The following is a 27,721-nucleotide window of genomic DNA, read 5'->3' on the forward strand; positions in this document are numbered from 1 at the left end:
TGTAGAAGCCCAGAGGAGACAACTGAGCAACATTATTCCTGTAAAAGTTGATTTTTTATTTTTTTTCTGGAAAATCCTGCAGACTCCACTTTTTAAGACTGTATCACATTGAAGTGCTTAAAGCCTCGGTGTAAAGACATTTTTGCTGATTTAGTCCTGTCAGTTGATTTCTTTCCTAAAAAGATAAAAATCTATTGGATTCTACTTTCTTTTATACAGTTGTATGTTACTGTATTTATTTAGAAAATGTTTAAAAAATGCTGTTTCTTCACTGTGAAACCTATCTGTATGAGTTATTTTATCTAGGTTGTTTTTGTTTTTGTGTTTTTTGGTCACTTACACAATCACCGTAGAGGGCGCTTAAGGTAAACCAGCAGGTGGATCTAACAAGAAAGGCACAGGTGAAGTAGTGATTTGGGCAATGGAAGAGCACACGGTTTTTACCCCTGGTCATCACGGCTAGCACACAAAGAAGGGATAAGCTGTTGGTACCTGTGTTTCCTGCATGTGCTTCATCCACTGTCCTCTCTACTATCCAATTAAAGGCACAAAAAGCCCAAAAATAACTTTAAATGATGCAATTATAACTTTGGATTTGATTTTGGACTCTGTAAAAAGTGTGTCAAAAACACCTCACTCCTGTACCCAGACAGGACAGTCACTACACCCACCCACCCTTCACGTAACGTACTGCCATGAAAAACCACAACACAAACATTATTAATCTGTTGATGGCCTAATTTCCTTTTGTGGTTCTCACCCATGAAGAAGACTGTTTGTGATTCATTTTTGGCTCCCTTTGTTTCTGTCTGACTCTGATCCCTATTCAGAGTCACTCTACATGGTATCGTTTGTTTTTAGTCATTTGTATTTTCTCTTCTTGCTTCTGCAGCTAATTTGTTTGTGGACAATGTTTTTGTACTTGCCTTTTTTTCTCCTTGTGGTCCTTTCTGAATTTGCTGTCAGCTGATACTGTTTTTGTTCATTCCTTGGCCTTTTTCTCAGACTCTTTGCAGCTGTTTTGTCTAATAAGGTCTAAAAGCCGGCGACAGCAATTCTCAATTTTGAGATCCAGACCCGAATGGGTGACGCCAGATGGTTGTGGGTAAAAAATGACATATTACAAATGAGATTTTTAATTGAGCAGTGTTTTTTACATTACACTGCATGTGCCTTGACATAATTTGTCTTGGGGTGGGACTGGCAGAGTGTTCATAATGTGACAGCTGCAGATGGGGGGAAGCAAATATATCTGATTTCTGACTCAAAAAGGCTGAGAACCATCCAAGCGAGATGTTTCTGTATTGTAGTGTAGGCCTTCCACTTGTGTAGAGGATTTGGAAACTTTCACATCAACTCTGTGAATATGAATGTCTGGTTAAACAGATGAGACAGCATTGCTGATGAGCTGGTTCTGCAGAGATTTGCTCTGATTCACAGGCAGCGCTTCATGCCCTCTCTATCACCCTCCCAGCACCACCATCACACCCTCAGCTCAGTCCCAATTTACTTTTCCCTAATAAGCTGTCAATCCCTGTTTTCACTCTACACCAGAGGTCTGCAACCTTTACTTTCATAAGAGCCATTTTTCCTCAGCTCACCTGGATTACAGTCATTCAGGAGCCACAAAATCTACTTTATCCTCACAATACAGGAAAAAAAATGAATAAAATATTTAACATAGTAAATACCTGTAAACTATCTGAACAAGAAGTTTTTGGTGTTAATTGAATTTTACATGTGCTGCCTCAGTTTTTTTTATTTTTAATTAATTTGCAAATATTAAAAATAAAACTGAAAAAATATATATCATAAATTTCACAACCTTGCACAACAACAACATTTTTCAAACTTTTTTAAATTTCATATAAATTCCAAATTTGTCAAGAAAAAATAAATTTAAAAAATGTGCAAAAAAATCCAAGAATTTTGAGGCTTCAAAATAAATAAAAAATAATAATAATTTGAAAATTTTGCTTTATTTTCAAACATTTTTCGAAGTTTTAAAAATTTGCCACTTTTTTTCCAAAAATGGATTGTAAATATTTAGCAAATAATTACTCTATAATTTTGACATTTGAAAAAATTGCAAAAATATGCAAAATCTTAAAAAATTCAGATTTTTCTCTAAATTTATAAAAACTGAAATTCAAACATTTGCAAACATTTTTTTAAAAAATGGCAAAAATCTCAAAAAAACTTGAAAGCTTTATAGCAAGAGTTGATGAATATTTAGTTCAAAAAAATGTCAATGAATGTTTTTCTTTATTGTCAATGTCTTCAATCATCAATACCCTCTGTAAAAAAAAAAAAATTCTTTGTTTCAGTAATTTTTTTGAGCCCCCAGGAGCCACTGCAGAGGAGTCAAAGAGCTGCAGGTTTTAGACCTTTACTCTTAACTCTGAAGCATTTGAGATGTCACTTAATCTGAAACTTTAATGTCTCTGAATTCTGCCAGCTGACTTATCAGCTACTTTCAAAAACGCCATCGTTTTAAAACTGAATCCAGCCAAAAGTTTGTGGTGGTTTGTGACGTTTTTTGCGTTGTAAATCACCTCATAAGTGATGCCATGAAAGAAGAATCATTGACAATTCCAGTAATTGTTAAAGTCTTGATAGTTCAAGCGATATTTAAGTTTAATCAAGTTTTAGTGTAAATAGTCATGTCGTGAGAAAACAAGAGGTAGATGTTTAACGTAGAATTCAGCCCCTCTTCCTCCCCTCTTCACTTTTAACCAGTTTACTCTGCGCCATCTAATTTAGTTTCAAGCTGGACTCCAATAAAACTCCGAGTGACTCCTCTGTTTTCAGCTGCTTCGTGTCCAGAAGGTGCCGGGACAATAAACAATGCATCTGTCAAGTCTGCGGCTCCACAACACCTTAAACACAAAAGACAGTTTTGTGGTGGGAAGCGATCACACCTCCAATAAAAAACTTTTCTGCTGAGATTGTCTTTTCTCTTAAACAGTTCAAAGTCTACCTTCTGTTCTGCTGTGCCTACTCACCCAATTATGTCACAGCACAAATGGTGGGACAGAGTTGTGGGTGAGTTCAAAGTTATGTTGGAAAATTAAGAGTTTGTGGAAAATAAGAATGTCAGCAATAAAGAATAACAACAGTAAGAAGGTGGTGTCGAGAATGGCAAAGGACAAACATTAGTTTGTCTTTATGCGGTCTAGATTTAGGGATGCACCAATCCAGCTTTTCTGGTCCCAGTGCTGATCCCTGGGCTTTGGGTATCGACCAATACAGATCCTGATCAGATACCAGTATTAAATAATAACCTGCATGCTCTACTGTGGGATAACACTGGTAAAGTTCTGAGGGAAAGACAAAAATGAGTATGTATGGAATTACTGAAGTTAATATCTATCTAAACTATAAGTGTTTAAATGTTTAAGAGCAGTTTGGTTAAAAAATGCTTCAGAATTAAACAAAATGACTATTTGATTGTAAAATTTTAGACCATGTTGACTAAATCATAGTTTAGCCTTAATGTCAAGTTTGAACCGATCCTTTCCCACGGATACCAGATCCAGCCTGATACCCGATACCAGGATCCAATCGTGCATCCCTGTCTAGAATATGAATCCTTTACTTGATTACTTGATACAGTTTGAAATGTGACATCAAGCTAGCATTGTAGTGGCCAGCTATATGTAGTGCTATCGGCAGCCCAGTACTCCGACATATCTGGAGGTTAGTGTGACAACAAGGAAACACTGTCAGTTCATACAGTAGTTTAGTAGCAATCTATATATGTTCTGCTTTCGGCAGCCCGGTGCTGTGAGATGTGTCTGTAATGTGTAACGTTAGTGAATCCTGGTTATGTCCTGCCAGTCATCTACCAATCAGAGCTCACGTAACCTCACTCTTCATTTTATTGATAGACTCTCAAGTTTGAACAGACCACTGCAGAATAACTGCTGACTGTGGGTTGGAGGCTACATTAGCACAAACAGTTTAGCCCTTTTAGCCTTTAGCTCGTGCTCTATCTCTCTCATGTTTGTCTTTGTTCTGCTCTTCTGTCAGATCTCTCTCCTCTCTGCTAAACTTCATCAGCCGGCGTGGTGTTGTCATAGAGACTCAGACGCGCTGTAAATCAATCCAGCCCTGCTCAACCCAATCAGGAAGCTAGGAAGTAGCATTCTGAAATAACTTGTAGCCTTGAGTTAGTCAAGATATTAGCATAGCATAGCTCAAAGAAGTGCTGCCAAAAATAACTGTACTGCAAAATATGCAGTTTCAGAGCCTTGTATTAGCTTTATTCTCATTCTCTGTTGATGTGAATTTGATGTTTCAACTAAATATTTAATAAATAATGATAGTAGGCTGCTCTTTTTGTTTTATTTATTATTTTTGTGCTGCTGTGTTGGGGCGCTGTGTCACTCTTGAGAGAGACTACTTAAAGAAGAAGAGACACAAGCTGATGCACATGGGTTCCCACAGAAACACAAGGAAGAGACGAGCACATTTATATGTTCTCTTTCCTCAGAAGACCTCACAAAACAAAAGAAGGATCCCCAACGGAAAAAATGTCATTGCTTTTTTTTGCATAAACCTAATGCATATGTCTTCTGCTCATTCATCCAAAATGCACGACTCTAATTCAAACATTAAGCAAAGATGTTATGATAACCATCTCTATACATCAAATGCACAAACCTTGTATTCTTATTTTAGCATCTAGTATTTCTTCTTTCAGCGTTCTTTTAACTCAAAGGAGCAGAGAAAATATTCTGTACAGATCATCATTTATTCAGAGCACTAAGAGATGGAAAGCACCTCCCTTGAGCTGCCCTGAATCTAAAAAACACTAAAGTTCATAAACTATTTTTTAACCTAGATATATATCTGCTTGAGTCTAGTCAAGGAGCAACTGCTTCGGCTTTCTTCTTTACAGCTTTGTGGAGTGGTCACTAAGTACCTGCTGAAATAATACCTCCAGAGGTGGATCGCCCTAATGCATATCTTTAGGAGTTTTTTATTCTCAGGCGTCTTGCTTAATATCAATCTTACCTGACTGCACGAGATGAATATTAGTTTAAAAACATCATCCTGATATGGTTATGCTCTCATATCACAGCTATATCTTACTCAAATTGAATAACTTCCCAAACATGATTATGAAGTTTTATGTGGAAGTGCCTCGCTGTGGTTCCTGCTAACTCCATGGCTAGCCGCAGTCTAGCCCTGAGGATGGAGTCCTGAGGAGGATCCAGTGAAACCCTGAAGAACATCATTTGTGGCATAAGGGGTCTGCAACGTTTACTTTCATGAGAGCCATTTTTCCTTAGCTCACCTGGATTGAAGTCATTCAGGAGCCATAACATCTACTTGATCTTCACAATTAAGACCAACAGTGTATAAATACTAAACATAGTAAAAATCTAGTGAACAATTATCTAAAAGAGAAGGCTTTTGTGTTTATAAAATTGTATGTGATGAGTTTTTTTTTTTTTTTTTAAATAAATTTGCATTCAAAAAATGGGGAAAAAAAAAATTAACAATAAAAATCTTATCTGCAAAACTTCTTGAGTTTCAATAAATTAAAAATTTTTTGGAGATTCCATTGATAAAAATGTGCAAAAATTCCCTAAATTGTTGAATTACAAGAATTTGCCAAAATTAAAAAAATGGAGAAAAAAAAAAGAGAGAGACAAAGAAAATACAACTTTGAAAAAAATGCAAAATTTTCAAAAAAAAAAAAAATTAAAATAAAATAAAATAAAAAAATAACTGATCATTTGCAAAAAAAAAAGCTTATTCAAAAAAATGAAATTTGCAAAATCATCAAAAAAACATTTTTTTTCTAGATTTAGATATATGTTAAAAAAAATTCAAATTTCGGAAAAAAAATCAAAAAGTAAAAAAAAGAAAAAAATCTAAAAAAATTGAAAGCTTTTTTTGCAAGATGTGATGCGTATTTAGTTTAAATAAATGTTAATGTAAGACTTTATTTAGTGTGAATGTCTTTAATCATCAATACTTTCTGTTAGAAAAAACAGAAATCCTTCATTTCAATAACATTTTTTAAAGGAGCCTCTGCAAAGGAGCCAAAGAGACGCATCAGGCTCCAGAGCCACAGGTTGAAGACCCTTGCCCTAACCCAAGGTTCACACCCTACACACTTAATGTAGCTTTTATTACACAGTTATATTAGAGTAGTGAGATCAATTATGTATTATTCTATCCTTGTAAATCATAGATTCATTAAACTTTCAAGCCGATTAAAAGCATTTCAAAATAATCTGCATTATTTAAAACCAGTACTCACAAGGCCGATTAACAGTGGCTACATTACGTGCAATCATTCAACCTTTCATATTTGCAATATTAGCAGTAATCCAGTTATTTACAGCCATGTAAACACCTCTAACCTTTTTAAAAACTGGAATATTGACTGCACATAAACGTAGCCACTGTCTGCAGACACTACAGACAGTTTTGTCAGTGTGGCTGCTCTGGAGCAATGTTACTGTAGGAATGATATCACATTCTCTAAAATCTAAAACAGTTACTGGCTGTTGTTTGTTTTTTGTCTGTTAGTAGATTTTTAAGATATCATGATATCGGCACGACTTATGGCCCATTAGCTTGCTTTCTAATTTTTGCGTCAGTGTCAGCTGTTTAAAAATATCAGTCAACCACCAATCCTCTTTCAACTGTAATGAATACATTACAGTTGATAAAAGCTTTATCCCGGAGTTTCTGTATATAAACATGTTAAAATGATTTAAGATTGCAATGTTAGAGGTTACACAGCTGTGCCTTGAAGTTTGAAAAATTTCCCTTGTAGCCCAAGCAAAATATCTCCTAAAATTAAGGGGGTAGCTTTATCTTTATATTGTTGATGAATTCATAATAATATCAAGCTTAAAGTAGGTGGTTATGTTGACATTATTATAGACAAAAGCAATACTTTCCTTTGAATGACTGTAAAAAGTTTTAAACACAATATAAAATGTTCTGTTTGCAAAGATGCAGCTCAGAGGCAGAATTTTTAAACTTGGCAGATGCATTCATTAAAAAAGAAGCCCTGATGACTTTAGTCAGTTTACATGTGTTTAAAAAAAGACACGCTGAGCAAAAGCTGAGTGGGGCCTGATAAATTGCCACAGTGTTGATGACAGATGAGTCAGAAATTCGGAGTGAGAAATATGTGAGCCAACCAAACCATAGAACTCGTTTATTATCTCTGCTGAGGTTATCAGCCTGAGACGACTGTAGCTGCTACAAGCATAACACATCCAATTCTCAGGCTGAAATGTCAGTGACGGCGTTTTATTTATTGCCTGTTTTAATGAGGAAGAGGATGCAGGCTGTAAAAACTCCACTTTCTCTGACTTGGTAGCTGCACTTTTCTTAACTTAAAGTTTGACAATATTTTGGGCCAGTAACTCTAAAATATACAGTTTCCTTTCAAAGATATATCCTCGTTATGGAGATAACCCAGTGGCATTAAGTTGCAGTGACAACAAACTGAAAAAAATATGATATTTCAAATTAATGTGTGCGTGTGTTACACATTCCATTTTCCCGCCTTCAGTGAGTCACATGACCAGCTGCACGGAACTCTCAATCATTGTGACATCATCACAATGATCATCAGTTGTGAAATGTCTCCTTATAGATGCCACAATTTTGACCAAATCTCTCTTTAATTAAAGTATTTTTGTAGTCAATTTTGTCAGGAATCCATCCATGTCATTTTTAAAGCTTTATCGCTTTTACTTGAGGCCTAACTGCCACAGCTTGTGTGGCACTGGATCCTCCTCTCCCATCTATTCTAATAGAGGGAGCTAAAAGGGCTTCTTTTGGGAGACTTTGAGGGCTCACCGTTCGAAAACCGTGTAAAAAACAACAACTTTGTACATAGCTTTTGTAAATCGTGGCCCACTCTGTCATCTGAGTGAATTTCAAGCTGATACCATTTAAGACCTAGGAGGAGATCATTTTTCTAAAATGAAAATTATTTTGAAATGCAAATTGAAAGTTTCCTAGTTGAGATAGTCAGGGATGTCTGCACATAATTTGTGCGCCTCAATGAGACCGACATTTTGACGATGGTTTGATCTTTCTACCACATTCTTACTGCCATTGAGGGTCATTTTAGTGTGCCTAGGTGGCGCTAAAGAGCAAATTTTGGTATGTTGGGGGTAAATTTTTGTATTTTATCAAATTTTTTGCCAACTATGAGGGTCCTTTGTGCAAGTTCCCTGATAATATCAGGTTTGTAAAATCCAATTTTCACACCAATACCATTTATGGAGATAACTTTAGAAAAAGGCCCAAAATTGTGGCCGGATTTTATTTTGAAAGGCAAATTGCCAGCTTCCTGTCTGAGATAGGTCAGGGTTGTCTTCTTATGACTTGTGTGTCTCACAAAGACAAACATTTTGATGTTGGTTTGATCAAGCTACAATGACTTTAAGTGTACCTTGGTGGCGCTATAGAGCACATTGTGGTATTTTGGGGGTCAATTTTTATATTATGTTTACGGGATCAAATTAGGACTCAAAGAGCACAGGGAAGAAGAAGGAGATCGAGGAAACACAGTAGTGTCTTCTTCCTTAGTGCGTGGAACCCAACAACACTCTCATTAATAGTCAGCCTGAGCATTTAGTACACCTTAGGGGTGCAGCAGCTGGAATATTGCTGCTTTCATTATGTGAGCATAATAATTCCTCATGCCTTGTCTGCATACTTTGAATCTCCTGGCATGTTTTCTGTGAACTAAACAAACACGTCATTAATAATAGGTCATTTTTGCACACACTGACATGGATGCTTTATTTAGAGCCATACTCAGTTGCCCCTGCAGCCACATACAGTAGCTACAGAGCTTGTTTCTGTGCTCCAGTTATGTCTAACTAGTGTGGGGGAAGCCCTGGCGTACTGCAGCTGAAAGCCAAGTCCCACCATGGAATGAATAATGAATCTAGATTCCCCAACCAGTCTATCTGCACACCAGTTCAAAGGCGTCCTGCTAGTCCATGCATAAAGCAACGAGACTCACACAACTCTATGCTAATGGCCCCCAACTCCAGGGCTGGACAGGGTTTACTGAGCCATGCAAATGTTCCAGTGCTAAGGATGAAGATGTCATGATGAGGATGTGACGAGGAGCGGCTTGAGTGTTTGTGGCAGGGTGGGGGTGGCTGGCAGAGCAGTGCATGTATTTCTGTGGCACCGGCAGCGTCCAGCGCACACACACCCACAAACACGCACACACACATTCACAAACTCAGGAACTACTGGAAGCACAAGTCATCCCAAGAGATGCCTGGAGATTTTATTGATGCTGAGTGATGCTAACGACCTCGCTGGCACTACAGGACCGAGACATGAGCACTGGGTGGGGCTGTCACAAGAGATCACGTATCTCTACCAGCCTTCCAGTCGTATATATCATTTACAGCAGCGGGTTACAGGAATGATAAAATCCATCATTATCAGGGATGCTTGTAGGTACACAGCTGCATGTCTGACTCTCAATGAAAAGAAAGGAGGCAGACTCAAACTTATTCTGACCATGAATAACAGATCTTTGTTAAAGTCACACGAAACATCCACCCAGTTAAGAAATAAAACCCTACAGGGTGGTTATGAAACAGACTGAAACTAACAGTGAGGATTATTTAACCATACTTCAGGGTTTCTGCCGCGCCAGAATGGAAGCGGCCATGCCTTCAGAATTATGAGAACTATACTGTGGGGCTCTTGCACATGAGACCAAAATTGCCTTGATTTTAACTCACGCTCATGGTAGGATCAGACATGCAGTTACTTGAGAAATCGATGCTGTGCTGACTTGGATCATTAGTCAGTAGTCATGTATACATGGACCCAAATATTCAGCTTGCATTTGGTTTATTTGCGCAAACGGAAAGAATTTAACCTTTGTATACACCTCATTCTGGAAGAAAAGTGACAATCTGAATGGACATTTAATCAGTTTCACAGAGGTGGAATATTCCTTTCCCCAAACCAATTGAGGTATCATGTATCCACTCAAACAGAAAGTTGTCAGGGTGCGTTTTCGGCGCATGCTCAGATATGACGTAAGACGCAACTAGAGACATTTCCTCCAGTCAGCACTGGAGGGAAGTTTGCTTTTGATCCAAACTTTGAACAACTCAACACAATTTCAAGACTGGATGGACGAAAAACTCGCAATACAGAGTATAATACCGTGATAAAAAAAAAACTGTTGTCCTCTGTCTTTGATAAATCACGTGATGTTTACGTTTTTCTGCGCATGCCCCATTGATTATTCTGTTTTATTATAGTGGCGCATGTAGATTAGAGATTGGAATATTCCTTTCCATGTATACTATTGTTTTCGGAAAAGTCATTCAGAAAGAAGCAAAACTCCTTATGTAACCATGGCTAGTGTTTACAGATTTGTGTCATCATCTAGCTCTATGCTTTATATGCTGTAATCATGCACATGTCACATCATAAATATCCCATGAGTCGCGGAGTAAACTTTTGTTTTCTGTGCTGCATCACAGTGTTTCTATCCATATATAAAGTCAGCACGAGCAAAAGTTCCCCTGTCACTTTTTTTGTTTTATATTTACTTAAAACTTTATCCTGATCAGTGTGTGGAGTCGGGCTGAACAATTTATCGTTTTCAGATCGAAATCGCAATTTTAGACAATGCAATTTTGAGATCGCCAAAGCAGCAATTTTTTTGCAGCGCTCCTGACTGACTCAGGATCTGTTGTGTCAAGTATTATACACATTCTGTTTTACAAATTTGTAGACAATCTATATGTGAAAAGTGCTGGTAAGCAGGTCAACAACACAAAGCCTCTGTTTAGGAGTAGAAGTTGATGAAAACAGATTATTTATCATCACTATTGATGATTAAAAAATCGTGAATTGCAATATCTGCCAGAAAAATTAGATCTTTTCCTAAAATCGCTCAGCCCTACATGTGAATATCCCAAAGTTTGATTTGAAGAAAATCATGAATCAAATTGAAATCACAATATCTGCCAGAAAAATCGCAATTCAATCTTTTCTTAAAATCGTTCAACCCTAGTGTGGAGACTGAAATGATCAACAAGAATCCAGTGGAATCCAGTCGTGCATATTACCCACCAGCTGATTGTTAATCCTCCAAACCACCTACAGGAGTAACCTCTCTTCCGTCTCTTTGGGACAGAAGTTGCAGTTTGTCTGTCTCTCCCTTAATTCTTCAAAAACCAACAGAGGACTTTTCCTGCAGCTTTTGTTGAACAAACCTGAGAGCCTGCCAGCTTTCTTGTGTCTCTGTGCAGGGGCGTGTCCAGATTTTCAGAATGGGGTGCCACAATGAGGGCAGTGGCATAAGTAGGGGTGGCCAGAGTGTGCATACAAACAAATTATAAGAGATAGACTGATAAGGATTATTTGGGGTCGATACCGATACTGATTATTAGTAGGCAAGGAGGCCTATAACAAATATTTGGAGTCAATATTCATTGACAATCAAAGTGAAAATATTGGCGTAAACAATAAAAACTCCAACACTTAACTATAATCAAACGCCTTCACGCATATGTTTATTAAACAGCTCCCACGTTTAGCAGCATGTTTTTACAATGTTAAATGAAAACTTAAAAAAAATAAATAGCTAAAGATTTTAACAGTAAATAAAGTTTTCCAAAATTTCTATGTAATTGCAATAAAACTTGACAGAATTGAGTTTGTGCTGCCTTTAACAGGTATGTAATGCAGTTGAATTAATTTTTCAGTTTGGTTTTACATAACTGATTTTAAATGACCATCTAGGGCTTCCATAGGGTAGACAGGGAGAAATGCTGTGCAGAGAAGCATCAGAGCCAAAACAACACAGTTTTGAATGGGTTTCATATCAGCCGTTGGATTTAAAAATAGGCAGATGCCGATATGCTCCAAAATGCCAAATATCGGCCTGATAATCAGCACGACCGATAATTGACTATCCCTACAAATTATCACCACTTATTCACTCAATCTGCTTCAATAACTATGAGTAACTATAATAGTTTAACTATTGTACTCCAGTGTGTGACTATAGCATAAAAATGTATTATTTACAACAGCCAGTCTAAAAAATTTAAATTATTTTTTTCATAAAAAAGATAGATCTCAGCATGGATGCAAACTTTGTCATAATTGTGTTTAATGAATTTATAAAAGTTTTAAGTTGTGATAATTTTTTCTCATATTTAAGGTGCTCCTTACAGGGGCTTTAACATAATAAAAACAATAAAAAAGTCAATCCAACATTTAGTTGTGTGCAGGGTTGCGGTATAAAACGTGTCCAAATCAGTATGCCAGGTGCATTTCTGATTTCTTCTTCTTCCCATACGCTCCAAAAAATCCTCCTCTGTGTGAACCGTGTGCGTTATTGTGTCCCTGCAGGATCATGAAAGAGCCCTAAGTGTCCAGTCATTTAGTCATGTTCCTGACGAGGATGAAAACAAAAGCTTTGTTATCAGTAAAGGAAGCGGAGCTCTGTTTCCAAGCCCATCAAGGAGAAAATGTTTCCTTTCAAAAGAAACGCAAGCAGCTCAGAGAAAGAAACTTCAGTTAACCCTCCCCTGGGGAGATCCTGCATGTGTTGGAGTCTGTCTTTCTTTTGTTTTTCTTATGTCATTCTCTGACTTTATCCCCGGCCTCTGTTCTCCCTCTTTGCTTGCTCTCTGTGTGGATTTCCTCCAGCGCTTTCCTCTTGATCCCTCCACCCTCGTCTTCTTCGTCTTCCCCCCACCTCTGCTCCCTTATATGCCTCTGCATTTTAATCCGTCGTAATGCTGGCTTCACAGTGTGACAGGAGCCTGTAGGAATCCTCCTGGGAACATTTCCCAGAATCCCTCAGCACAGTTAGTGAAAAGAGATGACCAAACAGCCATGATAAGGCTTCAGCGAAATCCTTAAGGTGCTGAAAGGAGATTTCAGCACTGGGCTGTTGCTCAGTTTAATGTAATTTCTGTAACTTTAAATGAAACCACAAGTTCATTTTCTGAAAACTTTCCTTTAAAGGTCAAAAACTTCAAAGAGCTATTAACGCGACCTGCTCATCCTCACCTCAGCAGAACAGTGTCCGGTTTAATTACAACTGGAAAAGTGTTCAACGTCATGCATGGGTGGAGGCTGCTACCTCTGCTTCCTCTCTGATAGGCGATCAGTGAACAGGAGAGGCCGTTAGGAGACACTTGGCAAGACATCCTCAATTTGCGGCCGAGAGTAAGTAAGATTTCAAGTTACATCATTAATTACCTGATAAAACGTGACCGTGGGCTGGCAGACATTAGCGCATGTGGTCCAGCTTTTCAAAACCCCTCCTCGCCCATATTGGATGATTATACACACCTAGCAACGCAATGCTAAGGTTAAGAGTCCAAACTAGCAGTAAACACTAGAGGCTAAGTACACAATCAAACAGGATCTTGATGAAAATGTGACACAAATATATCAGCTGGGCAAGCAGCCTGTTAAGAATAAACCTTTTTTTATTGCAATACAAACCACTATCTAATGACTTCATCGAGTTACAACAGCAGCTGAGATTATTTCATTCTCAGGAGAAGATCTTAAAATTTGATTTGGTATTTAAAATCCTCAGCTTATTTTTTTTATCCTTATTTACATTTCAGAAAAGTGCTCCCTAAGAAGTTATTTCCAGGTATTAAATACTAAAACACTGATCCTACTGTGATTAATGTGATTTATTTATATTTATATATAAAGCTGTACCAGGTTATGTCAGTTAGTTTTTATTTCTATAGAAGGATTATCAGTCTACGTCATCATAAAGATGTGCACGCATCTTGACCGCAGAAATAGCGTTTAGCTCCATTCATTAAGACGAGTTGGCGTTTTTTAAAGGTCCCATATTATGCAAAAATCACTTAATTAAGTCTTTCAGTGAAATTTGTGGGTCTTTGTCTTTCCTCCCAGCCCACAAAATGTGATATTTAATGACCAAACCTGTTCTTAGTAGAGCTTGTGAATGTAAAATCCTGACCTAAAACGAGCTGTTTGGATTTGGGGGATTTGCTGATGTCAGCGATTCCCTTTTTTGACCAATCAGGAGCAAGTCTGACCTGATTGGTCCACCGGAGCAGATACACCTGAAGCCCCTCCCCGCCCACTCCCCTCCCCGGGAAGAGAATGCCAAAGTTGAAGAACCATCACTGCTCTGTTTTTGGCTGTAGACAGCCACATAGTTCCATGCTCAAGCTTCCCATCTCAGAAGAAGACAGACTAAGTGTCTAGAGTTCATTTATCAGGAAATGTTCCAGCTACACTCAGTAAAACTGTGCATGTGTGTGCTAGTCACTTCACGGCCGACTGCTTTTCCAACTTTGGACAGTCCAACAGAGGGCTAGCCAATAGACTGGTCCTGAATCCAGGCGCATTACCAACCATCCTCCAACAAACCTGGGACCCTGGAAATGTGAGTATTTTAAATGCTGTGTGCTGTGGAGCAGATGGAAGAGCTTTTCCTCAGTGTCCCCCCTGTCTCTGTGTTAGCTTCAGGATGCTAACTTTAGCTGCTGTTAGCCTGTTGTTTTAGCCTGTAATGTTACGGTAAACGAGCTTCTCTGTTTTCTAAACATTGTGCACTCGGAGCTCGTGGCGCCGCTCTCAGTGGCGTGGAAGAGTGGGGCGGTATCAGCCGTGGCTCATTTACATATGAAGGCCACGCCCACTAAATCAGAGCGTTCTGAACAGAGGGGCTATGAGAGCCTGGAAACAATGCTGCTGTGCTTGATTTATTGGCTTTTTGGACCAAAACATGTTACTACCATTTCATGAAGACATCAATGATCCGGATTAAACTGCAGAAAAGGAGCAGGAGATGTGAACCTTTAAATACTACATTCAAACTGTTAGCAGCATCAAAACATATAGTTGTTCCGTGATGAAATAATACTTTACAACAGAGGCAACGTCCATCAGGTTTGGACGGTTACAGAGCAACCAGTAATTTTGGAGTTGATTGCGACCATGCTGACTGGTGACTCTCAGCTGAAGGTACCAGTGATTAACGGCTCAGAGTCACCAGTTAACAGGGTCTTACTTTATGCTGTTACACTAGCAACGTCTGCCAGGTTTGACTGCAGACAAGCAACATTAACTGCTAATATTCAAAATACAGATTTGACTTTCTTATCTAATGAAAAAGCTGGTTTGGGGCTGAGGTTATCCCCAAAAATGGACTCAATTTAGAGAGTAAATAATACGTGGAGCTATAAATCATAATTAACAGGAACAAATTTTATGAACAAAGTTAAATTAATCTACCATGAGCAGAGCACTTTGCTGTATTAGCACTGTGGTTGATGAAGCCTTCTTTTAACTGGCAGAAACTATGAGCAGAAACAGACTGAATATGTTTTGTAATACTGGGCTACGTGCTGTGAGAATTTAATTATGTTACAATTATCTCTTTATTATAAATACAAGCATTTAATAAGACTGAAAAAAGTCTCACAACTTTGTTAATTAATAAAATCTGCAGGAATCAGAAATAGCTGTGTGTTATCCGTAGAGGAGATTGAAATGTTGTGTTTTCAATTAAGATTGGAGGTAATTACTGATTGGACGTTATCAAGGTGGATTAGGGGATCACAATAAAGGTAAACAAATCCACTGACCTCATTAAAGTTGGCCACCTCCTCACAGTTCTCCGCCACTCGACTGAAGAAGGGCAGACCTGGAAGATGAGGAGGAATTAAGATGTTAAAGAGAGAGAAATGGTCAATATGGCAATTCAATTAGTCACTTCACTTTGAGTAAGTAGAGTCACCTGCTGGGAAAAGTGTTGGGACAAGTCTAAGGCGATCAAAACTGTATTTATACAATAATCAGAAATTTTGTTTAGACAGGCTGATAAAAGTTTGTTTACCATTCACTATGTCTAGATATGATGGACAAACCTTTTCAACACATTAGGGCCTGTGTCCACTAGCAGTGCCTCTTTACTAAAAATAACAGATCCAGTCCAAAATCCTAGTAGATATGATACAGTAGATATGAAGCATAAGGTGCATTTTAAACTTACTTCATAGTCATCTAAACAGGAAGTAAGGTTGTCAAAGGACAAATTTCTTGACCTAGCAACAATTAGTCCCAATGGAGGGCACTCCATAATCCTCAGCACAACAATCACATAAAAGGACACAGGCCCCAGCTGTATCATAATTCCTAAAAGGGCATAGGTTGCAAACTAGTCCAACATACACAACTGTATAAACTTAAAAAATAGTTACAACTCAATTAGCCACAGCTGAAAAGTCTTAGATCCTTATCATATGTCCTTTTTTTAGAAAATAGTCACAGGCCCTCGCCATATCAGAGACCAAGACCAAGGTTGGAAATTGGACAGTTATGCCTAGTGTTACAGTGGTAAAATCTTAAAATTAGTTTCAACTCAATAAGCCAAAAACATAAAGTCTTAAATCTAAATCATGTGTCCTTTTTAGTAAATAGACACAGGCCCTTGCCAAATATCCTATGATTCTTTAAAAGACCAGGCCCTCGCCATATTACAATCCATTAGTTATCCTACGACTCTTAAAAAGGACTTCAGTGGAAAACAGACAGCTTAACTTCAGTTCACAACTGAAAAATCTTGAACTCGTATCACGTCCTTCTTAGTAAATGGACACAGGCCCTTGCCATATAGCCTATTGTTCTTTAAAAGACCATAGGTTGGAAACAGAAAACAATATATTTATTTATTTATTTAATTAAATGTTTAAAGGATAGTCCCTTAAGATGCAGCATCTTGTTTTCGAGGGAGTCCAATACCAAGTGTAAAATTGTGAAAAGTTCAAAATAGTTTCAACTCAATTAGCCAAGACTGAAAAATCTTACATCTGTGTCATATTTCCTTTTTAGTAAATGGAGACAGGCCCTCGCCGTATCACAATCCATTAGATATCCTTTGACTCTTTAAAAGAACTTAAGTGGAAAACAGACAGCTATAACAAGCATTACAGTGTAAAAAAAAGAAATTAACTCCAGTTCACTTAGCCAAAACTGAAAATTCTTAAACCTGTATCGCGTCCTTTTTAGTAAATGGACACAGGCCCTTGCCATATATCCTATGACTCTTTAAAAGAACATAGGTTGGAAACCACTGTTACCACTTGGTACAACTATACCAAGAGTAAAAGTGTGAAAAGTTAAAATAAGTTTCAGCTCAATTAGCCAAGACTGAAAAGTTTTACTACTCAGAAGACATTTTCTTGGATGTTTTTTCTCGAACATACTGGGGGTAATGCAACAGTACTGTACTTAAACTGACCTTTCTCCAGATTAAATTTTTCACATACATGCAGTGTGTATATAGATTTTTTTACTAAGGTTATAGAAAATATTTGAATCCTAAGAATTTAGAAAAGAAAATTTTCAAAAATCACTTTAAATCCATGTATAGGACATTTTTTGTGCAAGCACTTTTATGTAAGGGATGCAGGAAGCACTTCTTGCACTGCTGTCAGCAGCTACTTTAATATATGACAGCATCAATACCATTTTCAATCATCACTCAACATAAAGATCCTCCCTCTGCTGTCTCAAATTTGGTTATATGTCACATTTAAGGCCAGTGGAGAGACTAATGAGTGCCGTGGGGACCTAAAAGTAGACAAATGAGACAAATGACGTGTTTAAAAAGGGGGTTATAAAATTCAGACGAAAGACAAAGGGACAGTCTCCAGTAGAAAGTGTTAAATAAATCGACACTAGCACTAACACTTTTCACATGTCTGTGCCGTGTATTCTCCACATTATACACAGAGCAAGGAGCAATTCATCAAACGGTGACGTGACTCAGGAACACGCTGCAGCATGTGTTCACCTGGTCGCTTTGTGATGCTGATGAATGGAGCCGACTGCTGTGCAGAGACTGCTTTGTTGCATTTGTTTGATTTGTGTATCTGAGGACTTCAGGTGGGAGTTGATATTTGTTTGGATGCATTTGGGTAGCTTATGTGTACAGACACACATTCATTATGTTTAAATAGACTAGCATTGCACAGGGGCTTTAAAAGTCACAGGCCTTGACAGTTTGAATAGGAAGTTTTGCTTATTCTCCAGTGTATTTCTGTCGTTTTGTGTGTTTACGAACGAAAATTCAAAGACGGAAAAGGCAGAATGGAACAATAAAAAGGTAATGTGCTACATAAAACTTCATCACTACAGTGTTAACTAATACATTTTGGCTTTGTGAGTCTCTCTTGCACGTTGCACTCCACACAGCTTTTTACAAACCTACATCTCCAGTAACAAAAAATAAAAACTGCCTGAAAGTCAGAAAAACAGCGAGACAATACTCCTCCTACATTATTGAACACAGAGGCCGTGAAAACATCTCACTGAGACGTGGGTTTTAGAGAAGCAGCTCGTGTCAAACTTATGTAAGGTGCTCCACACCACACTGAAACAACACTAATCATTTTACCTCCTGGCCTTGGTGCTAACAGTGAGAAATAAAGTGGTGGAGAGCCTGAGGGAGAAAAGCATTGAAAAAAAAACTGAATCAAAGTGAAAAGAAGAAAAGGAATGTAGAGCACACTTTAATCTGAGCAGAAAGATGAAACAGAAAATGGACAGAGAAAACTGAGACATGCAGGAGCTGGAGCTAATGATGGAGACACATAGGGTGTCTTTAAGAGGAACCTATAGGAAAAACTGAAAGGCTCACAACAGCAATATCTTCATAATCCACCTGAATGTTTAAGATGTGATCATTATCTCCCCGTACGCCTCAGAGCAGCTTATCTGTGTTGCTCCATGCTGAGTTTTAATTTGATTTTATTTCCTGGCCAATCTACAATCCACACACGAGATGGTGTGCATTCTGAACAGGTGCCTTAGGTTTGGAAACGCCTCACAGCGAGTGACCGCCTCAGCAGAGGATGTAAAGAAAAGAGGTTTGCTTGGAAAGAAAGGAACTAAGTCATGATTGAGACGAGGTTACAGGAGATTTGGAGTCAAAGAGATAACTGTCTAATGTAAAATACCGACACTAGTGCTGTATCCCGATACAATATCAATACTACAGTAGAAATAGAAATTAATATTTTAGATGAGTTGGTAGCAAGATAAGAATTCTGCACCTCCACAGCGGTAGATGGCGCCGAAAAGCTTCTCTGCCGTTTGTTGCCTGTGGACCATAAAATAAATATAATTTCAAAGTTGGGTTTTGATTCTGTAGACATTATTGTTTTCTCCCTATTTTTGGGTCAGTTGGTTTAAGATCATTTTAAGTTTGAGTTTTACAGTGTAGTAAACTAATAGAATCATATTTATGGGAACTTTTTCACACAATATGGGCTCTAACTTTGTGGCGCAGCGCAGGGGGTGCAAGACTGGCGCACCCCGCGCAGTGTTAATTTTGTGTGGCGTACCGCCGTGTGCTGCCAATTTGACAATTTGGTAGACCGTCCGTGCAGAGATGGGTGTGGCGGCACGCCAGGGGGAGTTGACTGCGCACCAGGGGGAGGTGTCAGCAGATTCATGTTGGCGCGGTGACAATTTTGTGCCAAAAAAAGTGAGCAGAAAGCTCGCCAGCTCCAACCTGGTCTATTCTCGGCGCAAAGCGGAGCGCACCCTCCACAGCTGTAGTTTGGTTCCAGGGACACATGTGTGCACACGTCAACAAAGCCTCAGAGGCAGGTTTCCAGAGTGTCAGGCACATTTTAATGCAATAAACAATCACAGCAATCACTATTTAATGTAACCGTCTGAGCCGTGCTCGGACTGATACACTAAGCGGCGAGTGCCTTGTAGTCAGCTGTGGCGCTGCAGCGGAGGTAGCGCCGTTTTACCACACGATGAGAACTAGAGCCTTATTTAGCGGTGTTTTGGGTGAAAGTAAAGCGCTGAAAATTCTCTAAATAAAGCGTGAATGCAGACCGATATTGGATTTTTTGGTGGAGTCCATTTATTTGTGTTTTTGGTCAAGTAAAATATGGCCTCGCCTGAGTGCAGAGGTAACCGGCAGAGGAGCAGGGAGGGGGTGTTTGGTGCGAGTGCTCTGGGCTTCTGCTGCACAAAATCACTGCTGTAGGGGTAATTTCTGCCCTAAACCTTGTGATAGGACCCAACTTGTTCCATCCCGGAGTATCACTTTAAAGGCTTTAAACAAAGTTAAGTGTTAGAGTTCGTAATATCCCAAATTTTGACGCCAATATTTTCACTTTTACTGTAAATGAATATCGGCCCAAATATCAGTTATTGGCTTCCTTGACTGATAATCTGTACCAGTATCTGCCCTGAAAAAAACATATCATCAATCTCTAATTGTGATACATTGTGATGCATATCGTAAAATGAGGTTTTTGTCAAGTACTCCAAGTAATAGGATGAGAGTTTACGCCAAGAAGACATTTTTAACTGTATGTAGATATTTCAGAGTTGCGAAAAGACAGCAAAATATCTATTTGCCATACTTATCAAGCACAAGTGTTGGAAGGAGGAGCAGAGCAATATTCCTTTAACATTAGCAATTGAACTGTTCATCTACAAATAATAAATATCATCCTGAACAGAACCAAGTTTTTCTGAAAATAAGAACCAAAAAGTGTCAGCAAAATCTGTCAGCACCCTTTAAGACAGACTTTGACAAAGCATAGACATGAGGTAGTGACCACGTTTCTGAATGTCTGAGTTTTACAGACTGTAATGAACTGAACAGGTGAATGTCAAAAAAATTTGTTTCTTTTTATTTTTAATTTTAATTAAACTTCCAGAAATGTGTATTTCTGCAGTCAAGGCTGTGATGTGACAACGAGCATTTGAGTGCTGGATTTTAGCAAAGCCATGAGCTACAGATTAAAGCAAGCTCTCATCAAAGCCTTGTCACAATTCAATTAAATTTTGATGCTTTGCCTTTGAAGGCGACTTTAATTGTTGTCCATGGCAACAGATAATGAACCAGCTCTAAAACTGGCTTCACAGAGAAGTCCTGAAGCGGGGGTTGGTTTTATAAAAAATTCATGTCTTTGTTTGGTTTCGTTTCTAAAAACCAAAAGGAATATTTAATCCTAGATCAAATGAGTTGTTTCACACTATTTTGCATCCTCTGACTGATGCCCATAACACATTCAGCATAACATGGATCATCAACATCTCCACCAGACTCTAAAGGGGTCAAGTGTGGTTCAGCATACTCAGGGAGGGCTGACGCTTCCTGGCAGACTACTTCCTCTCCAGACAGGAAGCTGCTTAAGCTAAGAGCACTCAGGAAGCTCGACTGATGGATTACAGGGAAAGAGCAGGACTCAAAAAACCCCAAAGCAATTAAAAGGACTGAAGATGCAGGGCTGACACAAATGCTCAAGGTTGTGGAAGAATTGACATACAACATGTATGAGCTAAACAAAGATCATACTGTTGACAGTAAATGGATGGTTTTAAACTGAATTGAGAAACAATTTTTAAACAAAAATTGAAAGATACAGAGCTTAAATGGGGGATGGGATGTATTCACCAGCAGCAGAGCCATCTACTGAACTAAAAACAGTGTTTTGTAAATGAAACTATTAAAACAGTGGGCACCATGATGACTCAGTGTACTGTAGGTTTACTCTCAGCTCGTATCTGTTTTAACTGCTCCTCTTCGCCCACCTTTCCAGCCACTCTGTGCTCCCACTTATCAGCTGACCCATAAACTTTAAAACCTACAACACACACTTGACACCTGAGCACCAAGATGAGGTGATTTTCTTCAATCGATTGACTTAAATGCCAAGTATTAAACTGAAACAACAGAATTCCCCCTCAGAAAGTCACGCTGGATAAAGAAACTTCACAATGACCCCTGTGGGTAACGTTTGATAATTCAGTTGAGCAAACTTTAAGCTACTTTACACACATAGGAGAAAATTGAATTCTGCCAGAAAAGGGCAGCACCTAAAACGAGTGGGTGGTAGACTCAAGGAGGTCCAACTAGGAATATAAGACAGAGGAGCAAGTATGGCTGTATGTAGGCATGATAGCTCTTAAAAACAATGGCAAACATTCAGCTGCATCCAAATAAACAGAAAGCTTAACATAACAGAATGTACTGGATTAATTCTGTAACTCTCTCTTCAAAACTAAAACTAGAATACATGTTTGTGTTTACTATTTTCAGTATTTGTTTAAAATGATGATTAAAACATGACAAAGCTGTTTTGAAAACTATTTACATAATTAATTGAGATAAAATAACTCCTATTGTGTGTGTCTGGGAAATCTGTATCAACTGAGTTACCCATTGAAAAAAAAACTACAAATCAGCAATCGTTTGCTCCAAAGTCACATGACCCAAATTGAGTGAGTCAGAACCCTTTTTGGTGTGAACCTTGAAGAAAGTGTGTCATGTTTCAGCTCCTTCTCATCAATATTTCATCAGAATGATTGTCTGTACATGGGGCGCATTAACTGTTCATCAACTGTGTTACCAACATTTTCTGCTCTTCTTACTATAGATGTTATAAAGACCAAACTGTGAAGAAAACGAGCAGAAATATGAGCTGATGAAGGTCAGATGGTTCAAGGTCTGCAGTTAGCACAAAGGCCAAAAAATGGAGGAAATGTCAACCATGTTAGCATCACTCTTCTTGTCCTGTCAGCTGTGTTACTGGGATTTTTGTGTCATAATTCTTCTAACTTTTGTCTAAACTGTGATATAAATGATGAGGGACATTTCTAGGGACTGTAGTCTAACATAGCAATATTGAATAACTCTAAATTCAGAATAATATGGATTATTGTTAAAAAAAAATAGTCACAACTTTTGTCCATAACAAAGTTGCCAAAATAATGCACCATTTTTAATAAGTATTTAGGAATTCATTTGAGCCTAAGCTTTCCAACGAAGCAAAAAAGCACAGATTTTTATAACCTTTTGTACACCTGGGGCCTGTACTACGAAGCTGGGTTAAGTCATCCAGGATAACTCTGCGACAACTCGCTGAACTTCACCGGATCTCCGTCATCCAGATCTGCTGTACTACAAGGCTTGTTATCAACTCGATAAGTGAATCTGGCTGGGATCTGTGCGCGCACACATGAAATGGGCGTGGTTAGCGGCCCTGGAGTATTTTCCACAATGGAGAAGAGAGCAGCCTACTTTACGGCGAAGGAGCAGCAAATAATCCTGCAAAAATACGAGGAGTACCACAGTATTATCCAGGCCAGGAGCAACACGACTGCAGCCGCGAGAAGCCGGAGGGATTGCTGCAAAAAATGGCCGACTCTGTGAATGCGTAAATTTCCTAAATGCTGATATTAATAGACCTATCTCATCATGTGACGACACGGGCAGTTAGATCCTTATTCATTCATGTTGTCAGTCAGTGTGTGTGTGTTCAGCATCATATCCCACCTCATAATTAGAAAGAGTCCACTTTCCTACAAATTCCAAGGAAAACGCTCATTATATGCAGTTTGTACTGCAGATGCAATAGCAGTGTGGAAAAAAAGGAGATGGGAGCAAATAAAAAATAAATATAAAAACATCCTTCAAAGTGCTCAGAATGAAAGATTCCATTTGCACACATTCCTACTTTTCCCTGACAGTGTCTCAGTTATGATGATCAGATATTGTTTGTTCACAGCCCATAAGAAAAAATGTTGGGCCAAAAAAACAGGGGGCAGCCCCGCGCTGGAGGACTTCACTCCAGCTGAGCAAATTGGTGACTGAGCGGGCTTTCATGCCCGCCCGAGAGAACCGATTGGTCAGCGGGCGGTCTGTCACACCCCGTGAGCTCTTATCCTGGAACTTAACCTGCTCCGGACCAGGTTTGGTGTTCAGCATCAGTTACCGGGGCAACGTGTCTGGATAAAAAGAGATCCAAATTCATAGTACGGAAAACCCTAAACTTATCCAGGAAGTTATCCCACAAGAGCTAATCCAGCTTCGTAGTACAGGCCCCTGAAATGTCCCCCTGATAACAGAATCACTCATGAAATATGACAATATGTGTATGAAAATGTATTACAATCTCTAACTGTTGTTCTATTAAAGTGATTTTACTTATAAATTCTTAGAATACAATTAATATCGCGTCCCTTGATGTTAAATATCTAAAAATAACCGTGATAAACGAACCAAATGTTCAACCACTGTTTACTAACCACAACAAAGATGGCGGCGGTGGCCATCCTCCTCCCCCTCCTCCTCCTCCTCATGAGGCTACTGTTTGGACAACTGTCTAAGAAGCTCATAACTTGAAAAGCTGAAGAAAACATCTCTCTATTCGTTGGAATAACGGGGTCACTGCAGACTGTTTCGGAAGTCCAAAGGTATCCAAAAAACATCACAATGTCAGTAAGTATCTTTCTGGAAAACACTAACTAAACGGTTGTAATCTCAGACTGATGCTAGGCGGGAGACTGAAAGTGCGCCACTGGCTGCGAGCACACGGCACGCGACCAGCCGTTTACCATAGACTGTTGACGTAACGTGTAGTTTTTAGCAGCTAGCTTAAGCGCTAAACTCAGACGACGATAGTTAGTGTACTGTCTGAGCAAAGAGAAAGGTTGGTACTGACTTACGTTCAAGTTAGGCCTGAAATAATCCTCCATATTAGTTTATTTATCCATTCCACTGCAGAATTCCTCCATAACTACTGAAGGTGTCGTCCAGCACCTGCTAACTATGAAGCTTCTCCTTACAAATGGGATAAACAGGTAACTCAAGGCTTAACTTGTTTCCATCGCCTCCCGGTGGCCCAAAAAAATAGCTGCAACTTCATTTAAAGTTTTGGGAAAAAGTTTTTGTCTTCTGTTAAATTTTTAGTTCTTTTAATGATTAAAAAAAATACGTTTTTGTAGTTTTCATGGCTGTTTTACCCAGGGTATTTTGATACTGACACATTTTGAAAGTTCTGAATGCACTCGACTGCAAAGAGACTCGTAAAATAAGATAAAATAAGATAAGATAAGATAAGATAAGATAAAAACTAATTTCCAGGGGGGAATTCTTTTGTTCCAGCATACATCAAGTGATAAATAAAGAGCAGTCCAGTGATATGCAGTACACAGTACGATACACTAAGCTAACTTTAACAATAATACAGTAAAAAAATGAAGTCTAATAAATTGGAGCAGACTGAATAAATATATTCACTTATATGCACTTGATAATTGATTGGAAGAAAAAATCAAAGTTTTTATGACTTTTTGAGGTGTCACTCATTTAATTTTCTGCAAATCTGTCACTTATGATATATATATTTGCATCTTAAAAAAATTAAATTGGTTCAATTTGGACAATATCTCTGACAAGATGAAGTATAACAAAATGAAATAAAGTATGAAATTTGTTGTAAATAGCATAAATTTGTGTACAAGTCCCAGAATTTGATTGAGTTGAAGCTGTTTAACATCCATAAGGTATTTCTGTGTATAGGCATGCTTAAAAAGATTATATTTTTTGTTGAAAGTGTAATATGTGGACCCCAGGAAGAATAGCTACTGCATATTTTCTGTAACTAATGGTGTACCCCATTTAAATCAAATCAAATCAAATCAAATCTGTAGGCTTATATTTTTCTTGAAAAGATATTTCAAACCGCTCTCAAATGTTATCAGCACGTAAAGACTTGGTAAAAGAATATTATCTGAATAAAACACAGGCCTAAGCATAGGTTACTGGATTGTACTTGTGTCTTGAACTTGGCATGATTTGACAGAACAGAGAATGGATCCCAGATGCAGAAGCATATAAGGGGCTAAACGCACACAAACACACACACACGTCACTGCTTCAGCTCCATGAAATTGCAAACACAGTGAGTGCAGCCACCGTAAGGGAGAGCAGACGATCTAATCCTAGTCTGGGATGTCACGGTTCATGGAAAATCAAGACCCTGGTGAGTTTACTGCGACACAACACTGAAACCCATCCTCTCTCCAGTGCATGCACAGTCCATCACCGGGCCACCGGGGAGAGGAGGAAGGGTGGTGGTCCTGGAAAACCCCTGCACAACCGTGATGCTGACAGCAGGAAGCTAATCAGAGATCAGCTGGGATTGAGCACCTGACATCAGAGAGAGCTGATCCCTGTCCAAGGTGCTGAAACACACATGCTCCCCTCTTCCTCTCCCTGTTCCTCTCTTACACACATACACACTCACACAACAAAGAAACCATGAATGGATCCACTGGAGCCACTTCGAGTATCTCCCTTACACAGAGCAGCAGAGACAGGGCAGGTCAGGCGCTGGATAATGCTCCTTTGGGAGCTTTAAAACGCCGGAGAACAGGAAGATTGGCTGTTGCCCTGGAGGTATTATGAAGAGGTCTCCACCTCATACAGCCTCCCACCTTATTGTGAAATCAATACCATCAGCATAGTCAATGATAATCCACTGGCTTTGTGCCTGTGCTGCATAGGGAGTAAATAGCCAATGAAAACATAAAGAGATCACTGTCACTCAGATCTACACAGAGCTGCTCTTTGCTTTTAATAATTCATCATCCAATACGCGCTGTTAAAGCCTAAAGAAGCATGGTTTCTCTGCTGTTCCAGCCACAGTTTGTGTAAAGCTGACTAATACGTAAAGCCATTAGTTTGTGTTTTAACAAAAAAAGTCAATTAAATACAGAGTAACGATCTGGATGTCATGGGTAAAGTTGCACGGAGCGCGTCAGAGCGCAGTCCGGTAACCACCGAAGCACAGCGGGGCTGCTCCAACTTTTTACGCAACTCGCTGATTTCTCCATCGCAAATCAAATCGGGATTTATTTCTCACACATGCAGCCTCTGCGAGCAGCTGAAGGTGTCCTACCTCTGAACGTAACTTTCGCGATCCTGTCACCTTTCCCCCGCAGGTGAGCCACCGTCTTCAGGTGAACCATTAAAGACATCATGAGTCCACGCTGGTCACGGGGGGAGTATTTCTACTCCACGCAGGTAAAACTTGAACCGGTTTGGTGCAATCTGTGTTTGGTGATCTCCTAGCTGAGTCCGTCCTTGCTTCTGCGCATCAGGATCGTTTTCCACTCCGGCAGCATGAAGAAGAGTTTGTTTTCTCTAATGAGCGAAAGAGGAACAAAAATAGAGAATTAATCATCAGCTCCAGTGAACATTTCCTCCTCTCCCTCCGCGCTCCGTGGCTGCTCGCTCTGTCGCGCATCTCCTGGCTGGTGCTTGGTTTTACGCTGCTCGTTGTGCAGGAAGGGCGGGGGTGGTGATGGTGGTGTCGGCGGTGGGGGGGCTGGATGCTCTAATTGTTGGACATCAATGCAGCCCTGCGAAATGAAGTAGGCTCACTCCCTTTTTCTAAGAGGAAAAAGAAATCTTTACCATGCATTCTGCCTACACATGAACTCAGAAAGCTTGCTGCTAAATCCCTGATTCCCTCACACCCAGGCTTTAAAATGTCACATTAAAGCTTTTTAAACACACAGCTAAAGGAGGGACCGGTGATCAGTGCTTGTTTGTCTTTTGTAACGCTACACAGACTCACACACTCCCAGTGACCTTCAGATAGAAACTCTATTCTAGGATTAAATGTTAGTCTTTGGGACAGATGCTGAAAAAAAAAAATCTGTTGCCAGGCAACCCCTTTCCCCCCTCACTGTGGGGTGAGGCTGCAAACATTTCTCTACAAACCAGTTCGTCTAAAGAAAAGGAAAAGCATTTCTTTGCTCTTTATGATGGAGAATAAATAGTTTTTTGTGATTTGGGCAGCTGGTTAAACATAAGAAGTAATTAAAAGCTGTCAATTTG

The 27,721-nt window shown here is 39.1% G+C and overlaps 1 protein-coding gene across 12 annotated transcripts in view; it reads right to left on the reverse strand.

Annotated features, from left to right (window-relative positions):
• otofa (otoferlin a) overlaps positions 1-27,104 on the reverse strand; it is a 137,491-nt gene extending 110,387 nt beyond the window's left edge. For 10 of the 12 annotated variants that reach the window (XM_074685555.1, XM_074685554.1, XM_074685544.1 and 7 more), the window contains exons 1-2: positions 26,778-27,104; positions 15,642-15,700 (exon numbers count right to left, since the gene is read on the reverse strand). In XM_074685555.1, coding sequence (XP_074541656.1) covers positions 15,642-15,700; positions 26,778-26,859 — 141 coding nt within the window. In that variant the 5' untranslated portion in view covers positions 26,860-27,104. Of the gene's footprint in view, positions 1-15,641; positions 15,701-24,120; positions 24,202-24,540; positions 24,648-26,777 lie in introns of those variants that run through there. The other 2 variants (XM_074685551.1, XM_074685552.1) reach the window with 2 other exon arrangements.
• Positions 27,105-27,721: the final 617 nt, after the last annotated feature.

Source organism: Halichoeres trimaculatus, unplaced genomic scaffold (assembly GCF_033239565.1).
Source record: "Halichoeres trimaculatus isolate MK-OKI-2021-1 unplaced genomic scaffold, fHalTri1.1 fHalTri1_scaffold_13, whole genome shotgun sequence".
In the NCBI taxonomy this organism is placed as follows: Eukaryota; Metazoa; Chordata; class Actinopteri; order Labriformes; family Labridae; genus Halichoeres; species Halichoeres trimaculatus.